The sequence below is a fragment of the Helicoverpa armigera genome, chromosome 20 (genome assembly GCF_030705265.1).
Source record: "Helicoverpa armigera isolate CAAS_96S chromosome 20, ASM3070526v1, whole genome shotgun sequence".
Lineage (NCBI taxonomy): Eukaryota > Metazoa > Arthropoda > Insecta > Lepidoptera > Noctuidae > Helicoverpa > Helicoverpa armigera.
The window spans coordinates 8,474,373-8,494,985 of record NC_087139.1 but is presented as its reverse complement, the minus strand read 5'-3'; the positions used below and the strand labels follow the sequence as shown (position 1 = coordinate 8,494,985).

Below are 20,613 nucleotides of genomic sequence, written 5' to 3'. Positions count from 1 at the left end.
GTTGGTTTTAGAAATTGAAAGTTAACTTGACGATTTTTTTACAAATTGGGAATTTAATAGGTCAAGAAAATTTATGTTTATAATGTTGACATATCTTGGGATTTTTTTTGAAGACTTCTAGGAACCACTGCGTGCAGTAAGTTCTCTTACATTGTGCTTTCGACAAATGACCATATTTTTTTCTGCGTTCTAATGGACTTTCTTACTGAGCCATGGCAACATTTTTTTTTTCAAAACTATCTACGTACCTACTTTACTAAATGAAAAGTTTACTCCACATTTCAATAAACCGAAACCCTAGACATTCTACTAACTGAACTCGCTACCACTAAATCACGTACGTCTATTAGTTATAAATTGGCGTCTTCCAAGTCTTAATTAAGTCTGTTCAGTTTTTAGCTGTCAGCGATGCAGCGGCAAGATGTGACGTCACTCGTGCCGGCGTAACGTGACTTCCTTGTAGCGTGGAATTATTTGTTTTGTTTTCAGTACTTAGAGCTTAGAAAGTTGTTTAGTTTTAAGAAGAGTAGTGTTTAATTAATTCTGACGTATTTTTTTGTCTTTAAAATATGTTATGGTTTTCATGAAGAATTATTGGAATACAAATAAAATAATCATTTTTTTTTGTTAAAGGGCTTCTATGAAAATTAATCTTAATTTTATTAAACTGTCCCAGAAAAGAGGGTTATGATTTGTAAATAAAATTTTCTATCATGCCTTAACTCTTAGTAATAAATAGATTTCAATATAAACTGCTAGACATTAACCAACTCAATCTAAAATACCTTAATAAACAATAATGTCCAAACTAAAGTTAATTGAAATATCACCCTTGGATCAACCCACGCGCGAAGTCACGCACGGAAAATTGCTCTACTTAGTTATATTTAGTGCTCCACGTCTTAATAAATAACGTTGATAGAGCCGTATTTATTAACATAAATAGTTTTCTTAGAATCTGTCGCTTGGCGTTGAAGTTGGAAATATTGGAAGCTTAGCTAGGCATGTGTGAACGAAGCAGATCGTGGCGTCGTGAATGGATGAATATGAAAGGTTTCTTTAATATGAGTAAGGTATTTTTTTTAGTTTGGTCTTTTTAATATACATATCTTATATATCTTATTCTTTATTGCACACTTAACAATACATAATAAAAATAATAAAGACAGTTTATGTACAATGGCGAGCTTAACCCAGAATTGGGTTCTCTTACAGCCAACCTTAAAGCCATGGAGAGATTTGATAGTGGTAGGGTAGATTAAAAAGTGCACAACAAACATTGAAAACTAAGCAAAAATATCAAATAACAATATACTAAACATATATATGTAGTAAAACTACACAATACATAAACATAATACATATAAAATATATATATATATATACATACAAATATAAATGTCATTCATGTCGATAAATAGTATTCCTTTACTCGTCTCTTGAATGCACCCAACGATGGGCTTTCGCGTATCGAATGTGGAAGGGAATTCCACAGTCTCACAGCACGAACAGTGAACGATCCATCATAGCGGCTCGTAGTGTGGGAAGGGACACGAAGAAGGAGAGATGAGGAAGTGCGACAAGGTTTGCCTCTCGGAACAAGAAACTCAAAACGTTCCCGAAGATATCTTGGTGAGCGAGGATTGTAGAGAAGAGAGAAGAGAAAAGAAAGAATGTGAGCATCTCGACGCCGCCGAATAGGCAACCACTTCAACCGACTTCGAAATTCCGACACGTGGTCGTACTTCCTGAGCCCGAAAATGAAGCGGATGCACAGATTCTGCAGACGTTCGAGCTTATCTAGAAGTCCCTCAGTCGCATCAAGGAAACAGACATCAGCATAATCTAAAAGTGGGAGAAGAAGCGACTGAGCGAGAGTAATTTTTGTTGAAAAAGGCAGGAACTTTTGGAGCCGTTTGAGAGACTGAAACGTGCAAAATACTCTCCTGCTTACTTCCGCAATGTGTTTACCCCAAGACAAGTGACTGTCCATTAGCACACCCAGGTTTTTGACGTGCGAAGAGTAAGTTATAGTAACATTATCGTACAAGAGCGGCGGAGGAGATTGCAACCTATTTAGAAAATATCTGCCAGCAATAATGATAGCTTGAGATTTAGAAGGGTTGACTAAAAGTCCAAAGCTCTTAGCCCACTGACTTATGTTGTCAAGATCATTATTGATGGCATCAATTGTCCTAGGAAGCTCCTCAAGATTACAATGTTGATAAAGCTGCAAATCGTCTGCATAGAGATGGTAATGTGAAGTTAGTGACTTTGTGATGGCGTTAATAAAAACGGAGAAAAGTAGAGGAGAGAGAACGCCGCCTTGAGGAACACCCGCAGCAAGATCACACCACTCAGAGGAACCCTCGTCAGAGCGAACCGACTGCGAGCGACCTCGAAGATAGGAACTAAACCACGCAATTACAGACGGAGATATATTAAGAGAGGAGAGGATACCTAGGAGGATGTCAAAATCAACTGAGTTAAAAGCACTACTGAAATCCAGTAATACCAACACAGTTAAGCGCCGGTGCTCCATTGCCAGTCTGATGTCATCCGTAATTTTCACCAGAGCGGAGACTGTGCTATGGCCGGGACGAAAACCAGATTGGTATGGACTCAGCAGGCTGTTAGAGGAAAGAAAGTGAGACAGTTGATTATTGACAACACTCTCAAGGACTTTGGAGAGGATTGGAAGTATGGATATTGGACGAAACTGGGAAACGGAGGATATACCTACTTAACTATATTATTTTATTTTGATCAAGTAAGATTATGCGATCTAATAAAATTAAACTTCATTTTTTCCCCTAAATTATCAATAAACACTGTGCAACTAAGAGGAGTACGCGAATAAAACCAACAAAAAAAATAATCAATTTACAAAATCATCTTCACAATACAACACAAAAATATGATTACAGTAAGTACATTTTCCCATACAGTACACCACTCACTTTTCTATTAAAAGCAAAGAAAACGAAGTTACATATTTGTCTGGCAATGAATAGCCGTCTTTAGAGAAAAGCTTCGCTTTGATGTGTACAGGAATGTTTCCGAACGCAATAATGGATAATAATGATCGTAGAAATACTTAAGAAAATACCTCCGAGTTTACTTCGGCATTCTCAGTTCGACTGGTACAAAAGTAACGGAAATGAGACGGCGAAATTATTGAAATATGATGAAGAATTTTCTGTAGAAGTCATTGTTGTTTGATGGTAAAAGATTTCCTTGGAATTCGACAAAAAAATGTTTTTGATTAACAAAACAACCGTTGATATTTAAGTCTTCGTTGGTCCCAGGAGCAAGCGTAAATAAGCTTAGAAATATCAGTGGTACTCTGAGGGGTTTAAATTTCACAGAAATCTCTTGTACCTAAGTTTAATAATACAATTCTCAAAGTGAACATCTACAATCTGGCTACTTCATACCAGCAAAAATATCAGCCCACTTACGTATCACTACCAAAAAAAAATCAGAAACGTTTTCCTCAAAAAATACTTCAAACACGAGCGAACAATAACTTACCTTTAAACACAACATCTTCGAGTCACGAACAATGCTCGCTGCGATAAATATAAGAGTTTCCAACAAAATATAAAAACTGGAGAGATACCAATATATTTGGCGAATGCCGTCCTGCCCTCAAACAAAACGGGGAACTCAATATGCGCATCGAATTGTTGCCAACCCCCCCAAGAAGGGGGCATGTTAGGTTCGTAACGAATGCCGAACCTTGGCAAGTCTCTTGGCAAAAGCTTGCCAGTTATAGATACGTACTTGGAACAGTGGCTACAATGGAACCCGTCTCATTTCGGGTGACAGAAAATTAGGTTACGAGGTTACACTGGCTGTATGTACGTGTTTATCATAAGCATGGTATTTTTGATGTTATATTTTGTGTGTTTTTTTTTTATTCTTTCTTTCTTTGTGTGCGGATGAGGGTAATTTTTCAGTTCACTACTCTGTATTTAACAAGCTTCTTTTTGTATATTAATAGGTTGAATTTCATTCTAAGAATACTCAATTTTGCCACATTAAATCTCTATTCAAACTTTATAGAAGACTTACGTGAAATCTTTCTAAATAATCGCATTTTCTGCACAATATATTTCACCACACAATCAATCATCTCTCATGCCGATGAGATCAAGTCATTCACTCCAGTCAAACCGTCAGTGAGCCGCCATAATCCTGCTGAACAACATAAGCGATGCAACAAAACCCTTTAAACATCAATAACTACTATTAACACAACGTTAACAGACCAAGGAATCAGAGGGGCCGACGTTTCAGTATCTCTGTTTGTTTCCACTGTTATAAATGACGGATGAGTTTTTCTCGTACGTATAACGCCCGAGCGGGCTATTGAAAACGTAACTGTTCTTGTAGGTGACTCGGTAAAGAATATCTCTTATTCTAGCCTTACCCTAGTGAAATTAAATATGAGTGTAGTTTTTGAATCCTCTGAAAGCTAAATTAAAATCTTTTTCAAGATTGGACAAACCCTAAAACTTCAAAAAGATCTAGTCATGATAGGGGTATTAAATCAAAGTTTTATTCAACCAACTTCTTGAATAGCTAACAAAATGATATCGTGTGTCAACGCGAACAAACACCAGGGCCATATTTACTAACATGTTTGCACTGGCGTTACTCGGCTAATGGCCAGTCCTGTTCTACCTACCCCCGGCTTAACTCTAGTGCTAACTGCCGACATGGCCCGGGTTACGCTGAGAAAATACAGCCTTTTTTGTCAAGGACCACCTAGTTGGCGGTGCCTTTACTTTTGAAATTCATGCTTGAGATTCTCGGTGTATTTGCCGAATATTTTTTGGTGATCTTCAAATGTTTTTGGTCTTTTATTTTTTGAAAGGATTATGTAAGTGCCTACTTAGTTTTGTTTGATGTACCTAGAGATGGTTTTATTCTTCATTTGTTTTCTTTTGTTAGGATTTATCTAGGGCCTATTCATTTTGTTCCTTGACCTATTTGAAACGGAAGCCTTGAGTAAATAAGGATATTTTAATACGTAAAATTATTGTTGTTTTATAAACCTAGCTAACAACAATACCTATATTATTAGTTAAATACATTTTCAGCTAGTCTGTGCCATTGTTAAACTGTTTCATGTATTTGTATCTTCTTCACCTGACACATATTATATTTACATTTTGCTTTCTGATTCCGGCATTTCCACAGACAAAACTACAGTTATCCGTTATCATTTTACTGGTTATTCACTAAATTGGATTAGTCAAATATAGGTGCTAATTTATTTGTTTACGAAACCCCTCCAAATTTTAACTTCCAACCTTAACGGATTTGGTCTAAAGTCCAGAATCGAATGCATTAAATTGCTGAAGCCTTGATATATTATGCACGAAGTGATTGAAAGCGTATCACCGTGCAATAGAGTTGAAATTCGCTTGGATTGCTACAGCTGGGATATCTGCTGTCTACATAATGAAAACTACGTACAGACAACAAATCTTCATAAGAGGAAACTAATTAACCGATCACGAACATACGACGGATAATGTTATTACATTTGTACGTACGGTGGATGGACCAATTGTTCGCAGTGATAATAATGGTGAAATATTTGCAGTTCCATTAACGTTTTGTGATATAACTGTAGATTGAATATGTGAATACGGATTTACGATAAATGAGATGGACAGCTGGGTTTCAGGATAATTTGTGAGCCAAAATTTTCATTTCCACACGTTCATTTTAGTCAAAAAATTTACGTAAACTTCAGCTTAGTTTGATGTTGTTTAAGAAACTCTGATACTTGGGCTTGTAAGGTGAGTAAACCTGCAGCTTACTCGACATGAAGAAGATTTTAAAAAGAACTAAAAAACACTAACTGCTCCTTTTGTTTATAACACATAGAGCATACTCTTATTAAATTCTCATACATTCACAAAAACTTTATTCCAATACCACGACTTACAAGTCTCTTGTACATAAGTGGAACGATGGATGTAATTCGCCAACACAGGCGTCGTTAACATGTATAGGGGGCGTTACAATCGACATTATTGCTATTCCACTGACTACAGACAACAGGCTCTCTTACCCTACTTTGGTATAAATAGACGCAGTTTCAATTACAATGTTTGTTTCTCAAGATTTTGGTGGTAATATTATTATTAGTATGGAATTTTATTGTACTGATAATAATTATCAGTCTTACCTAGAAGTATTGTTCGATGAGCTCAGAGTAGGCAGTTGCTCCTTGTAAAAACTGGTACTCAGCTGCATCCAGTGAAACTGGGAGCCGAGCCCAACATACATAGTTGGAGAAAAGGCTACTCAGATAATGGTAATTTACATACTGCAAATCTAATCAATTTAAAGAGAAATGGAAATCTTTGAGATTAAAAGGTCACAAGACATCTGGTATTAATGTAATATATAGAATATTTAAAATTCGAACGTTAATGATAATGGTATCATATACCATTGCGATGACACACTACTGTAAGCCAAGTCAAGCATGAAAATTTGATTTACTAAGAACTGCTTGAAACGCTTGCAATGTTAAGAGCTAACTCATCATTCAGGAATGCCAAAGTGAGTCATTTATCTACGTTTATTTGTAAAATAGTTTTCAACTTGGGTGGTAAGATAAGGTGGGCTTTTTTGACTTTCTCATATCAGCAGACTACTTTGTATGTACGTGGTTTAATGTCAATTTTAGTTTTGAAGTCCTTTTAGTATAGTATTTCGATGTGACACTTTCATAGTTCCTTTCTTTCTTCATAATAAAGCATTTCTTTAATAGCATTCGTGGGAAGCTACCATGCCACACCAAGTTTTCAAATTCATTCTTTATTATTAACTGAGAGCGAGTAGGTACAAAGTTTCGAAACAAACGCCAAGCCGCTATCCCACCACAAGCTTCCCGGAAGTTGATACAAAAATCAATTACTTGCATACCACTCCAAATGGTACTTCAATTTGCTTATTCTAACACCACAAAAGAAAAACTTTTTAAAATCGGTCTAAAAGAAGAATTTTTCGTTTACATTATTATTAAGTAACGGAAACGTCTATTAGAACGTTCTATTGCTCTTTTGTCGGTCAACAAACCGATGTTACTCGTATGTAAATAGACAAAATAGTACTTGAGAAAGAGCTTAAAGTTGCTTAAGATACTCATGTGAATGTAGATACGGAAACTTTGAAGGTCAAAGAAATGAATTAAGTAAAAGTTGATAATGATTAAAAAGTAATAACTAACAAAATTACAAATAATGGAAAAAACATTAACAATTCAGATATTAATGAAGAAGGTAACACAAATGAGCGTAGTGCGAGTCTTTTTAATTTGTAAAATGGAATAAAAAACACATGGTTCCAATCCCATGGGAATCCCCACACGGTTTGTTAAGCTTTTTTAAAATCGTGGGCATGACGGCTTTGTCAACATTATAATAATATATTTCATTTATCAAAATTGGACATAGAAAAGTTCCAGTTTCCCATACATCATATACGATAAGAATAACTGGTTGTTTACATTTTTTACAATTCTCTGAGCAGTTTTTTCTTCCTTTATTTATTGTTAGTGTTACACAATGTTAAGCATTTACTTCTGGCAATGCATACTCTATTACATCCTACATATCTTGACCTACCACTCTGAATATATTAATTCAAATTAAAGCTCCACCTTCAATGGCCACTTTGATTTATTTCCTACCCATAACTGTATTTAAACAGTTAACATTGTAACGCTTATATCATTCAAACATTGAATGGAAGCAGAAATAAGTAGAATAGTCAATACCGTAATAATTGCAATTGCGTGGATTCGACCTTGAGACCTAGCACGTAATATACACCGTTATATCTAGTGATCCACTGCCGAAAGAAGTGAATTGGCTACCTCTCTTCGCATCTTGAATTAAGAATAATCTCTTAATAGAAAAAGATCGACAATCATTCACAAAACATAGAAGCTGAGTAATGTAAAAAATAGATACTTAAAAACATATGAAAATGACTCGCATTTCCTAGAAGGCAGTAATTTTACTGAAAAAGAAAGCAAGGTATCAATTGCCACGCAATTGATATAAACTATCTAATAATAATAAGACACCCACACTTGTCTTGATGATTGGCAAATAGCTGAACTCAATCCTTCTGCCAAAACAATACTACCACAATACCAAACCAATAAAACAGCTGAAATTGCTTGCCTTATAAAGAAAATCGACCACAAATATTATAAATAAAACCAATGAATGCTACTTATCTCGGGGCGAAACTTGAAATTCGATGGATTTATTATGATGCCCAAGCAATAAACATTCGTAGTGTGGGCAGTAGGCTATTACAAGATCATGACTTACGGCCAAGTTAACGAATTACAGCTTAAACTTATTCCGTCTTACCACAAAAACTTTTAAACGTCAGTTTATGCCTTGTCTAAAAAAATGTCAAATTATGACGTTGACATATGGTTCATTTTGCAGCCAAAATTTTATTAGACAAGTGTAAAACAGGGTTTAAAGTTTTTGTAGTAAGGCCCATTGTGTTTTCCTGAACTCCATTCCTTTCGATGAATACCTTTTCTAAAGTTATTGTTTTCTATGGAACAATGACTAGATTGTTCTTTTGAATGATAGCAATTTTAGCTTGGACAAGATCTATAGGTACCTTTACCTATGTATTTATAAAGCTTATAAAAATCAAAACAGCATTTTTAATTAACAGAAAATTGGATCACCAGTCAATAAGCACAAACCCGATCAGGCAAGCATTAAAAACTCATAACCGGAGCCTATTTGCTGTACTATTTATTTCGCTCATCCACTCAAACGCGATCGATCGTAACACATGCGACCCTCGCAGACCGTTATCCACTAGCAATAATAATTCACGTGAGAAAATCTATAGAATGGGTTCGTTAAGTTCCTTAAGGGCTCTTGTCGAGTATTGTATCGCTGTCAAGGCACCTCTGACAGCTATCGAGTGGCCACTGAGCGCGCCAAATGTTAATGAGACGTGGAGTATCGAAGATTACGCCTTGAATGGTGTACACTGATAGACTGCAATGAATATGCAAAAAGAAAATGATGTTTTAATGTGTAATGGACAGGTAAGGTGTGAAGATAACGTATTCGAAATCATTGGTGGTTATAATACTATTGTAGATAGTATGGAGGTCGTAAAGTTAAATTTGAATTAAATAACCATTCAAGAAGTTCTCACGCAATAATAGACGCACAATGAATATAAGCGCAATTTAAAAACTATTTATGAAATTTAACTTCAGCCAAATTACTAAATGATGAATACAAAATGGCTAACACATAAGTACATCATTCATTAACCTTATTAAAAACTAGGACATGAAACAAAGATACTGCCATATTGAATCGAGAAATCATTAATGAAATAACAAAAGAAATAAAATTATAAAGAGAATCAGTGTCAATCATCAGAAAAAGAATGCTTATATTATTCGCTTTCAGAGTTTCTATTCAAACGGTACTTTAAACATTCATAAATCGCATCTAAAACCCTGTTTTGTATGCCATAACACCTCTCAATATTTTATTCGCTGGTACCTTCGGGTTATCTGACGCTGTTGACCCTACGACCTCGCAATCTTGCGGTACCTCCTTAGAAACGCCTTACGCATGCATAATTGCGTACTCATGGCACATCTCTATCGAAAAACATTTGAACGAGCGCGGAAATGTTTGTTGAAAAATATTGTTCCTTCTCGTTAACGTTTATGTGTATTTAAGTGGTTTTAAACTGAAAATATCTTTATTGTATTTCTATGATAAATGGTTATTTTATGGGCATTCTTGTATGAGGAATAATAGTTTGCAAATGACATTCCTCTAACAATTGAATTTTGAACGCGGCTTTAAATAATGTCCCGTAATATGTCAGCTATTAAATCTGTTCTAAAAACCACACTCATGCTAGTAATAAATCATGCTCAATACTTTCCGTCCGTGCTATCTCGTTATTCAAAATTGGTCCAGCAAAATAAGAAATCAATACCCAATTTATTCGCCTACACTCAACCGCACTGTGATCAAAATTAAATATCAAAAAACGATGAACTTTAAACTTTCGAATCCGCCTCAGTGACGGGTACATCTCGATAGCGGCGGAATACCGAGTGCATAGCTAGAAACCCGTCCATCCAATTTGATGCGATAAAAAATAAATTAAAATAAGCGGCGGACGTAGCACCCGATGATATCGACACTACTCTCTCGTCCATTGTGCTCACACCGATGGTAGGTTCTAATTGCGCCTGCTTTGTTATACAAAATGAGGTGTTAGCTCTTCTATTAAATAATAAGTAGTTTGATACCACTGTAAAATCGATACGTCGTCCGTCAGATAACAAATTGGTTTAGCCAGTAATAGCTTTTCAATCTCAACCTCATATTAAAATATGTTTTTATTGTTGCAGATAACTTGAAAGAAAACTGCGTATGGCCGAAAGATACAACAGGAGTCCAATTAAAGCGTCGTCGTACGCTGTTTGGACATATCAAAATGGTTTCAATAGAAACGACAAATATAAGCAAGCTCGTGACTTGAATGCTGACAGTGAAAGAGAAAAACAAAATGTTCTTGGAAGTACAGTTGCAAAAAACAAAAACTCTGAACACGGAGACAGAGTTAGCGATAGTGTTATAGCGCCACTATCCGATTCACTAGAAGATACATCAGAAGATGAGGAGGTTAGAAAAAATGTATGGAGCGACGTGGACGACGAACTTTACATAGCGAATTTAATCAAAGAGAGGACTTCAAATGAAGTGAAACGCGACAAACGTGATACTAGTGGTTATTTAAGTGATAGTGATATCAGTGAGAAGGTTGTGAGTAGTGTTAAGTTAGATTACGCGATGTGGGAGATAGAACCCACGGATTTGACGGAGTGCGACTGTCTTGGCCCTCCGCCGGAGTTCCTGCTGCCGCCGCCTCCTCGACCACCGTTCCTGCAGGCGGAGTATTACTGCGGGGACGATCCTATTCCTGATTTGGAGACTTGCGACACGGAACCAGTAAGTGTTATTATTATTTTATTACTATATACCTACGTCGTACGATCATCATCATCGTCGTACACCCTACCCTTTTCTCAATTTCGAAAGGGTTCTGAGGGTCAGCGCAATATGCCTTTTTCCAAACCTTCCTGTCTGATGTCACAAGTAACACTCTAGTAAGTCCTGAGTCTAGAATGCTGTGGATAAATCAATAATCAGTATTTGTAGGAATATCAACCTTGCAAACAAAATATAAAGTAGCTCCAAGTTTGACATCCCTCATCATTCAAAATCAGATAAAAACGTTTTAAAAGTTAATCTTATTTAAAACTTCATCTGCCTTAATCTCTAGTATGTTTAGTTTAAAAAGACCGTAGTATCTCACTTTATCTTCACACTTTGTTCCACAATTAAGCAGTCAGACTTCTTTATACACCATTTTTAATTAATCCTTATCTCTGGGACTAATAAAAACGGGCTAACCGATCCGGATTAACATAGGAGTCTTTAAAAATTCTCTTTCTCTTGAAACTTTGAATATTTTAGACGATCATTTTCAACGTTTGACAATACCTTTATCTAATCTGATCTTGCGTTTGTTTTGTTTTGGTTATGAATAAATATGTTCCTCTATATTTTAAAGTTGGTGAATATTTAATTAGTTAACAGAAAGTGGTACAGATGTTTTATCTTAGGATTAGTTCAGTTCACATTGAGCTTTATAACCACGTTCACAATGTTAGCGTCAATAAAACATAATTAATCAGAAAACAAACGTCTATCTAGAAGTTTACTTACGAATTAATTTAGATCAAGTTTGTGTACAGAAGACTTTAATCTTCTTTAAACACAAAAACTATTTACTTACCACTAAAATTGTTTATTTAAATTAAATACATACTCACAAATAGTTCGGTAAAACTGTAATTTTCACAGTCTTTCTACAGATACCTATAGTTGCTACAGACTGGTACTTTTTTTATTCCTTCAATAAACTCTAAGTACTTATAAATACAGTACCTACAGCTTCACAAAAAGATAATGCAATTCTATATCAACTCCTTAAAAACAGTTGCATCACCCAAAAATCTCAGACCACAGATGCCACAATCCTCATTCAAACAAACTTCGTTTAATCTTTTCCAAGAAACTAAAGAAATTAAAATTCTCAGTACCTACACGGCTTTGTGAGTTTGTCGGTTTGTCAGTTTGTCAGCAAACAGTCGGAAAACTGAATCTCGTGAGATAACTGTATCTGTTTCGAAATACTGACACTGTGATAGTAACATCTGTGTGGGATTTCTCTTAGCTTTAGATTAAACGAGCTGTTTCTCGCGGTTTCACCTCTTTCCCAAAAACACCACTTATTGGATTCGGATAAAAAGTAGCCTACATGTTACTATCATTCATCTTTCCAAATGTCTACAAATATAATACAGCTAAATGTTGTGTTTGTACCCTAAAAGAATAACTACTGAGTAGAATCGAAAAATTCTTGCACTGTTGGGAAGCTAGATTATACGAAAGTAACATACGTTATATTTTATCCTGGTAAGAGCAGTAGCTTCTATGGAAAGTGTGTAAAACCTAATATAAATACCTATATTACAGCCAAGTTTCATCAAAACCCTTTTCACTCAAAAATTTAGTAATTTTTGAGTGAAAGATTAACAAACATACAAACTTTCTCATGAATAGTGTGATTTCCTTCATTTTAAATAGCGGTACGGTAATGACTTGAAAATTTGTTGGTTCATGTAGTCTTGTATGCTAATCTTTGTTTGTGTTTGTCTTCAAATACATTAGGTTTTGGGTTGTCTGTACATCTGTTTGTGTGTGAAATAGTGAATCCTCACTTTTAGGGAGTTTCTTTTTTAAGACTGAATTGATTAAGTTTTGGTATATCATTATGTAGATAAGTCTGAGCTTTACCTACGTAGTAATGTAAAAATTTCCTTGAATCGTTGATTTTCTAAGTTTTCTAAAACATGAAAGAATAAAAAAAAAACTTATGACTTTTATCTCTATCTAAAATGTCTAAAATGATGTTACATTTGCTATAGTTTTTATATGTAAAAGATACAGTAAACTTATAAACTTCTTTCCAAATCACCATAGGCGTATTAGTTAATTTATTTAAATAGCCCAAATAAGTCGTTATATCGATCTTATTAGGCTACTTTATTAGGCATTATCATAAACTTATTGGCAACCATTCAAGCAAAACGAGCCAAACTTTACGTTTAAATATTTATTTTTATATAAATAAGATATTATATTAGATACCTACTCCAATTTCAATTTAATAAATAAAGTAAATTACAAACAAGATCGGATCTTTAAAAATATATTCCAGTTATTTACATAAATCTTATTACAATATTTATATTTGTTTTAGTATTGCTTATTTATTTATTATATTTATTTATGGCAACTAAGAAAAACAAGCAAGCTTATTAAATCTTGAATTTAGTGCCAAATTAAGGAATCCTTAATTTGACATTCAAAGTCTTTGTCCAAAACAGTTTACCACTTTAAAAGTCAAAATTTTTTCTTCTTTTTTTTCTTTTTCTTTTAAACTAGCTTCCACCCGCGGCTTCGCTCGCGTAGAGCTCGATTATATCGCGTTTCCAAGAGAATTCTTCAAAAGTCCGGGATGAAAACTAAAAACTATCCTATGGTCTTTCTCAAGGTCAACTCTATCTCTGTACCAAATTTTATTAAAATCAGTTTAGTGGTTGAGACGTGAAAGCGTAACAGACAGACAAACAGAGTTACTTTTGCATTTATAATATTAGTAGGGATAGACCTAATACAGTTTCTTATGAAAAGTCAAGCTAGTTACACCAAGGAGTTGGTCTCATAGAGCGGAGCCGACAAGAAACTCCATGGCCAATCTTTCTAAATACGCATCTTGTTAAGTTGCAATACAGATTATAGGTAATGTGAGGACCACTTCGATAAATCCACATTATATTATTTTTAGTGTTTAATTTAATTCGATGATTTTATGAATAAAACCTCTGACTCACGAATTCCAGTAACAAGTCAGCAAGCTCACCTACCGCGCGAAATCTTTGCGGTCTGTCAAACCTTCAACAATATAAAATAAATACATGATTAAGACATCAACAACTTAATAATTACTTATCCGCAAAACCGACACCTCACACTGGGTGTCCGGATCGCAATTTTATCGATAAAAAAAGAAATAATGATATAAAACCTACTGTCCGTAAAATTGGCGGATATATGTAGAAGATTTAAATATTTTATAATGAGCTACCTACCGCAACCGACACCTAAAACAAGCGAATTTTATAGGATACACTATAAAATTATGTTCTTCTAAATGTTAACGATATCACTTCTTAGAATCAGCGCTTGATTCAGCGGTTAGTCTATCCCACAATATAATTAAGATATCAACTTCATACCTAATTCAGATCTGACATGGCGCCTAGTAGCTGACTTAATCTTCAATCAAAAATTAACCGTATACACTTCAAAATAAGGTCCTAATTTCCATGTTTGAGGAACAGTCTTGACGAATTCACGTAGGATCGCAAATTTTGCCATCGCACATTTGCAGATTGAATTTAAACCTTCCCCGTTGTTGTGTAAGGCTCAATTTTGCTTGATAATGGTAGTATAAGGTGCATTATAGGCCTTAAGTGTTACTTGTAGATCGACACCTATTTTACAAGGAAAATAAGTTGTTTTGAAACAAGTTTCTTCAAGATTCGTCACCCTTCGTAGAATCGTCGGGTGGTCTAAGTTTATCGGAAAGTATTTAGCGTCGAAAGATAACTTCATGGGAAACCATTCGGAACAGATTGGTTATTTAAATGACTTTATTTTACAAAATTGTAGGTATGTGTGACTAGATGTGTCATTAAAACGTGAATAGGTAGAATAGAGAAATTGAATTTTCATAAAATGATTATGATATGTTTTTAATCGAATTCCCAAAAAGGAGGAGAGTCAACATTTTCGGATTATTGTGTTTTTTTTTTACATCCTATAGTACCACGGTTAATTCATGTTTGAATTATTGTTTTTATTGTTTACTCTAATATATCAGATTTCATCACAACTTGAGCCTATCTCCTAACTTAATCCACATTAGACATGAAAACTTAAGAAGCAACCAACAAATAATTTCTTCTTCGTCTTTCAAATCAACTAATTTCGCGGTAATCGCCTATTTCTCTTACTACAAGACCAACAATTTAATTCCCAACACTGACTTAATTGTACTACTCATGTACAATAATAATCAGCAAATAAATAGATTAATTGCATACAAACAGTAGCTACGGCATATATTGACAGGCCCGGATACCGGCCGGTACTATCTATTAAGCCGAATCAATATTTGCATAGTTATTATACGGGGCTCTAAATTTACTGCATGAGTGCTTATTTATCGAATGTGAAGGTAGTTGAATATTTATTTTTAGGTATTAAAACTGATATCATTACAAGGATTTTATTTATAACTGATATCATGAAACCATATGCCTACATAATTAGGTATAACCATAAAAGTTCAAAACAAATAACCGATGCCTGCTTTAAAGTATTTAATTTTCTTTGTTACTATAATTCGCACTTGCTAGCAATCTATTTGTCTTTAAATTATCTTTAGCACTAAAACCAAAATGATCACAAAAGCGTATTCACTGAACTCATCCGCTCTATCGTTCTGAACCGTGAAGGAACGAATGCCTTAAACAAAGAACATAGAACACTAATTGTTCACAATGAGACAGCATTTGTTAAATATGCGCATAATATACTAAGAATACCCGTACACTGTAGACTAAATAGTCGGCCGACAGTTGCTCCGATGAGTAGCAAAAATTTTCAGCCCAGTCATCAGTCTGATACCGGCTAAACACCTAATCTTTGTAACGTTAAACTGTAGGTCCCGGCTGTCATAAAACATCATTGGCAGTCGATACGGGTAGTCAGAAGCCAGTAAGTCTGACACCAGTCTAACCAAGGGTATCGGGTTGCCCGGGTAACTGGGTTGAGGGGGTCAGATAGGGCAGTCGCTCCTTGTAAAGCACTGAAACTCAGCTACATTCGGTTAGACTGGAAGCCGACCCCAACATAGTTGGGAAAAAGGCTCGGAGGATGACCTGATCTTTGTAAAATGCGTGCTACCATTCTTCTTCCTACTGATTAAGGAGACCAAAAAAACTATCGGCCGACTAAAAGTTTGCAGTGTGCTTGTCTCAGAGTGCCTACGTCTTTCCCCAAAAGGCCGTATGTAAATCCAGACAAGTTATTATTTAAATACTTTTTCTTCTTCTTTTTGTATTTTTTGTTAGTGTTCCCGTTTTGTTGTGTCGTTGTATAGTTTGTTTTAAAGATAGATGTATAGGATGTGGTTTTATTTGGTATATTACGTGAGCAGTATCTTATTATTTGATCATAAATCGTGTTCATACAAAAATATTGTTTACCCTTTTGTCTCCATCACAGTTTATATATCGTTCAGTCGCGACACAAAATAAAACACGGTCGAATTCTCAACTCAAACTCAACATCACACATTTCTCCTTAAATACTTAACACTTTTCATTAAAAAACTTGCTCCAGTATTTTCAACAAGTTCAGTTACCCTTACCAAAAAACTCTGAAATACCTTACCATTGCAAATCTTAAGGGGCGACCGATGATCATAATTTACGAAACTTCGACCAACCCAAATTAATTAAAGGTTTTCATTCATTTTTTTCTCTCAAAGAAAGAGTCTTTTATTAATTAAAGAAGGGGCATTGACGAATCGGCTACCGTCGCTAGATAGACAACCAGATAAACAGACTCAGCTTACTGAATATAATTTTGGGAGCTTTGGGGTTCCGTGTTGGTTTTTGGAGGCTTTTTTCTGTTTCGTTAATAATATTCATAATAATGTGTGTTAGAAAATTATTTCGCGATTTTATATGAATGTCACTGTAAAAGTATATAGTAAAAATTTTTGTCACTTAAGGTACAAAATGGATTTCGAATGATAAACTACTGTTAGATATAATGCTTTTGGTAGCTTGCTTTTGGCAATCTATCAGTGAATTCGGTCCACAGTATACCTACTGGCATGGCGTGAACTTTACTCATAATATATTGGATAGATAACTAATCAATTCTATGCGTAGTTAATCAAAATACAGTAGGTATGTATCAGCGTCAAAGAATCTAGAATGTAACAAATTGCCGTGCGATATAAACTTAGAAAAAAAAACACCGATTGCATCTAACCAATGGTCAGAAGAAGCCAAGGTTCTGAACATAAGATGGGATCACGCTTACCAGATTTTTATTCCAAGATATTGTTTGTTAGATTCTGTGAGATATGCCCAATATATTGTCCCGGAGCCGATGACGGATTCCCGGACTGATACTGCCACATTTTGACAAATGGACGACCCTTTTTCAGCCTTAATGCATTCTGGGGACATGCGCTTAGATTGTTATCAGTATTAAATAGGGCTGTCAAACCTCCGAAAATATCAAAGATACCAAAAAGACGAATGGTATGACGTACCTATGTTGAATGGGCTCCGCTCAGTGGTACAAAAAATCTGGGTTTTTGTCTTTTGCTGGTAAATTGTAGTAACCTTTGAGTTTTTGGAAGGATTACCTTAACCTTATGCCCTTTACCTGCGATATCTTGAGCAATTTTGTTCTATGACAGCCCTAGTCGTAAAGTTTTTTATGTATATGTCCGCTGACTCCGGGACTCCGGTCTTTTTGGATCGCAATTGATCAGTATTATTTTAAGGATCTTGTTTTTGTATTTTTTGCTTGTTTAGTTTTTTTCTAAAGTTCATAACAGGGACACCTTTTTTTATTTATTTTAATATCTTTTGCAGGAAACTAAAAAATAAACACCCACTCTTGCATTGTGTAGGCGTTTGTTTCAATGTAAAAGGGGAATTCTCATAAAAAAAAAGTTAATTTAATTTATCCACATCAATGTATTTACAACAACACCCACATACATGTCAAATATTTTCGAAATAACACACACAAATCCATCATTTTCCTCAGCCCCCGCATTTAACAAACGTATTCAACGTAAAATCAATTAAGAGAAACAAAATGATAAACAGAGAGAAAAAACACAAAAAATAAATTATACATACGGGACCCGATATGATCTGTTCAATTAATACAAATAAATTATCGTGGTTTTCATCCCTTCCTCGTTAGTACAATGAATAATGGTTTCAAACGTAATGTATATTAGGCTCGATTTCAATTGCATTATGGGCAAAAAAATATTATAGACAGAGAGTATCTTAATTTATGTAGGTAATTGTACATATTTTACTGTAAAACCAAATTAAATAATTTCTGCATAATCTGGGACTAATTTTTGTTTTTACATAATCAGCAAAATTTCCTGATTTTAGAATTAAAATAGAAATGCATTAACCAATAAATTGCATATACATATGTACATACGAAGTACTGTGTTATTGTTTCAAGTAGGTAACTATGCCTCTTTATTTTATTGAATGATGTAGTTTACATATCAGTAATACATCTCTTTTTCGTACCTAATATGAACCGAACCCTTTTAATCATGGGGTATGTGTTATTACAATTATAGAAAAACATTATTATTTCGACCCCTACTGATCTTACTGATATAACACTATACAGTCACCTCACCCCTTTTTAATAAACTCAAAACAACACTCCAATATTATTATTATAATATTCATTTTTATTTTCACTCTTTGATTTCTGAAAAGATTGAATTAATTTTATTGACAGAATTATTTTAATAATTCCATTCCATTTATTTATTTCTATTGAATGGTTCTTTTATGCCTCATTTACAATATAATAAATAGAGAATACTTTAATTGAGAGCTGAAATTGAGAGTCAATTTTAATATTTAAATCTAGCTTTTATAATTAAATTGTCTGCCATTTTTAGTGTTTATTAATAGTTTAGTATTAAAGAAAAAGAGCCAAAATGTAGGTACTAAATAAAAGTATTTTTATTTGAAATGAATTTCCCAGAAACTTTTATTACGAAAATCTATTTTATTGTTGGAGTTTTCGTCCGTGAAACATAATAGCCAATTCTGGTAACGTCCAACACAGTCACTCAACCTTCCACTACTCATTGTATTGAAAAATAAATCAGTGTGCTGCCTTCTAACAGAAAAATAACATTACCTGTAGCCGAAAGCGACTTAACGGAAAAACGTGAGCCTTTTCAACGGTTTTTTCTTTGAGAGAAAAATAAAAGTCGAGTTAGAATTTGGAGAAGTGTGAAGGGTTTTGAGTACTCAATTCCTTTTGATGAAAACATCTTCATGCGTGTGTGGTTTCTTGAGGGTTAAGTAAAGAATCTTAATCGAGTGTCAACTCGCTGGATTAGGCGCGGTTCTTGACATCTTTTTGAAGATATGTACTGGGTTTTTTTGACGTTGACGTGGCAACAAGTGTCTTTATTTAATTTTTGTGTCACATTTTGCAATAAGAGTACATCATATTTTCGGTACGTTCGAATATTTTTTATTTTTGGGGCAATATAGTTTATCGAAATTTCGTTTTCTGATACAAGGGAGTACAATAACCGGTGGAATTCAAAATTAAAAACTCAAACACTATAAAATTACAGGAAGGTGCAATTATAACACACAGTGGGCTTTCTAATTGAATAATAGAAAAAAAAAACTTTTTGTGTTAAAATTGGTTCCTTTTTCCAAAAAAAGAAATATCTATTGGTTGCGTGACGCTATATCACCGAAAATTAATACATAAGCCCGCCTCCCGGTTTCCCCTACACCTGGCTACCCTCGACTAACGCCTATGGTAATTATGTGAATTAAAATCATACCATATGCTGCCATAGTTCTTTTTTTTATTCATTTATCCATCGCGTTTTTCAATTTTTGTTAGCATGTTAGGTAACGCCTACAGTGGTCTGTTAGATTATATTTTTTTAGGGTTCAGTAAAATAGCAAAAGAATAAAACGCCATACATTTCTATGGCAAACTAAAGATTTCTGTGATTCTATGAAAAATGTATTAATACTTAACTTATAAATTCTCACATAATCTGTCTTTTAATCGTCCCACTGTTGGCTACAGGCCTCTCCTCACTCAGAGAAGGATTAAAAAAATATATTCTCACGGCTAACAAAACAATAATCTTATTGGATTTTGATAACATTTCTAACTCAAAATAAAAAAGGTTTATTAATTTGACTGACATTTAGAATTCAAACAAAAAATACTTTTAATTAAATTAATTCTGCTACTATTTTATAAGTCACTGTCACCAACACAATATGGCCGACATGCAAAGATCATAAAAACGTAATTCATATCAAACCATAATTCTTACAGAATAGAGAATTAAAACCTAAAGTGCTTTTATATTATAATGCATAAGTAATGAAAATAATTTCGAGATAAGCTGAAAATTTAATTTTACTAATGTGGTCTACAGTTAACTGAGATGCATTTTAAGTAATAGATTAAAGTTGTTTGAATGAAATATTGTGGTTTTGTCATTTTGAAGGCAAATGTT

At 34.3% G+C, this 20,613-nt stretch overlaps 1 protein-coding gene across 4 annotated transcripts in view; it reads left to right on the top strand.

The window, feature by feature from the left end:
* The window catches only part of LOC110378817 (uncharacterized), a 165,276-nt gene that overhangs the window by 120,278 nt on the left and 24,385 nt on the right, over positions 1-20,613 (top strand). For all 4 annotated transcript variants that reach the window (XM_049848909.2, XM_049848907.2, XM_049848908.2 and 1 more), the window contains one exon: positions 10,463-11,063. In XM_049848909.2, the coding sequence (XP_049704866.1) occupies positions 10,485-11,063 (579 nt within the window). In that variant the 5' untranslated portion in view covers positions 10,463-10,484. The remainder of the gene's footprint in view (positions 1-10,462; positions 11,064-20,613) is intronic.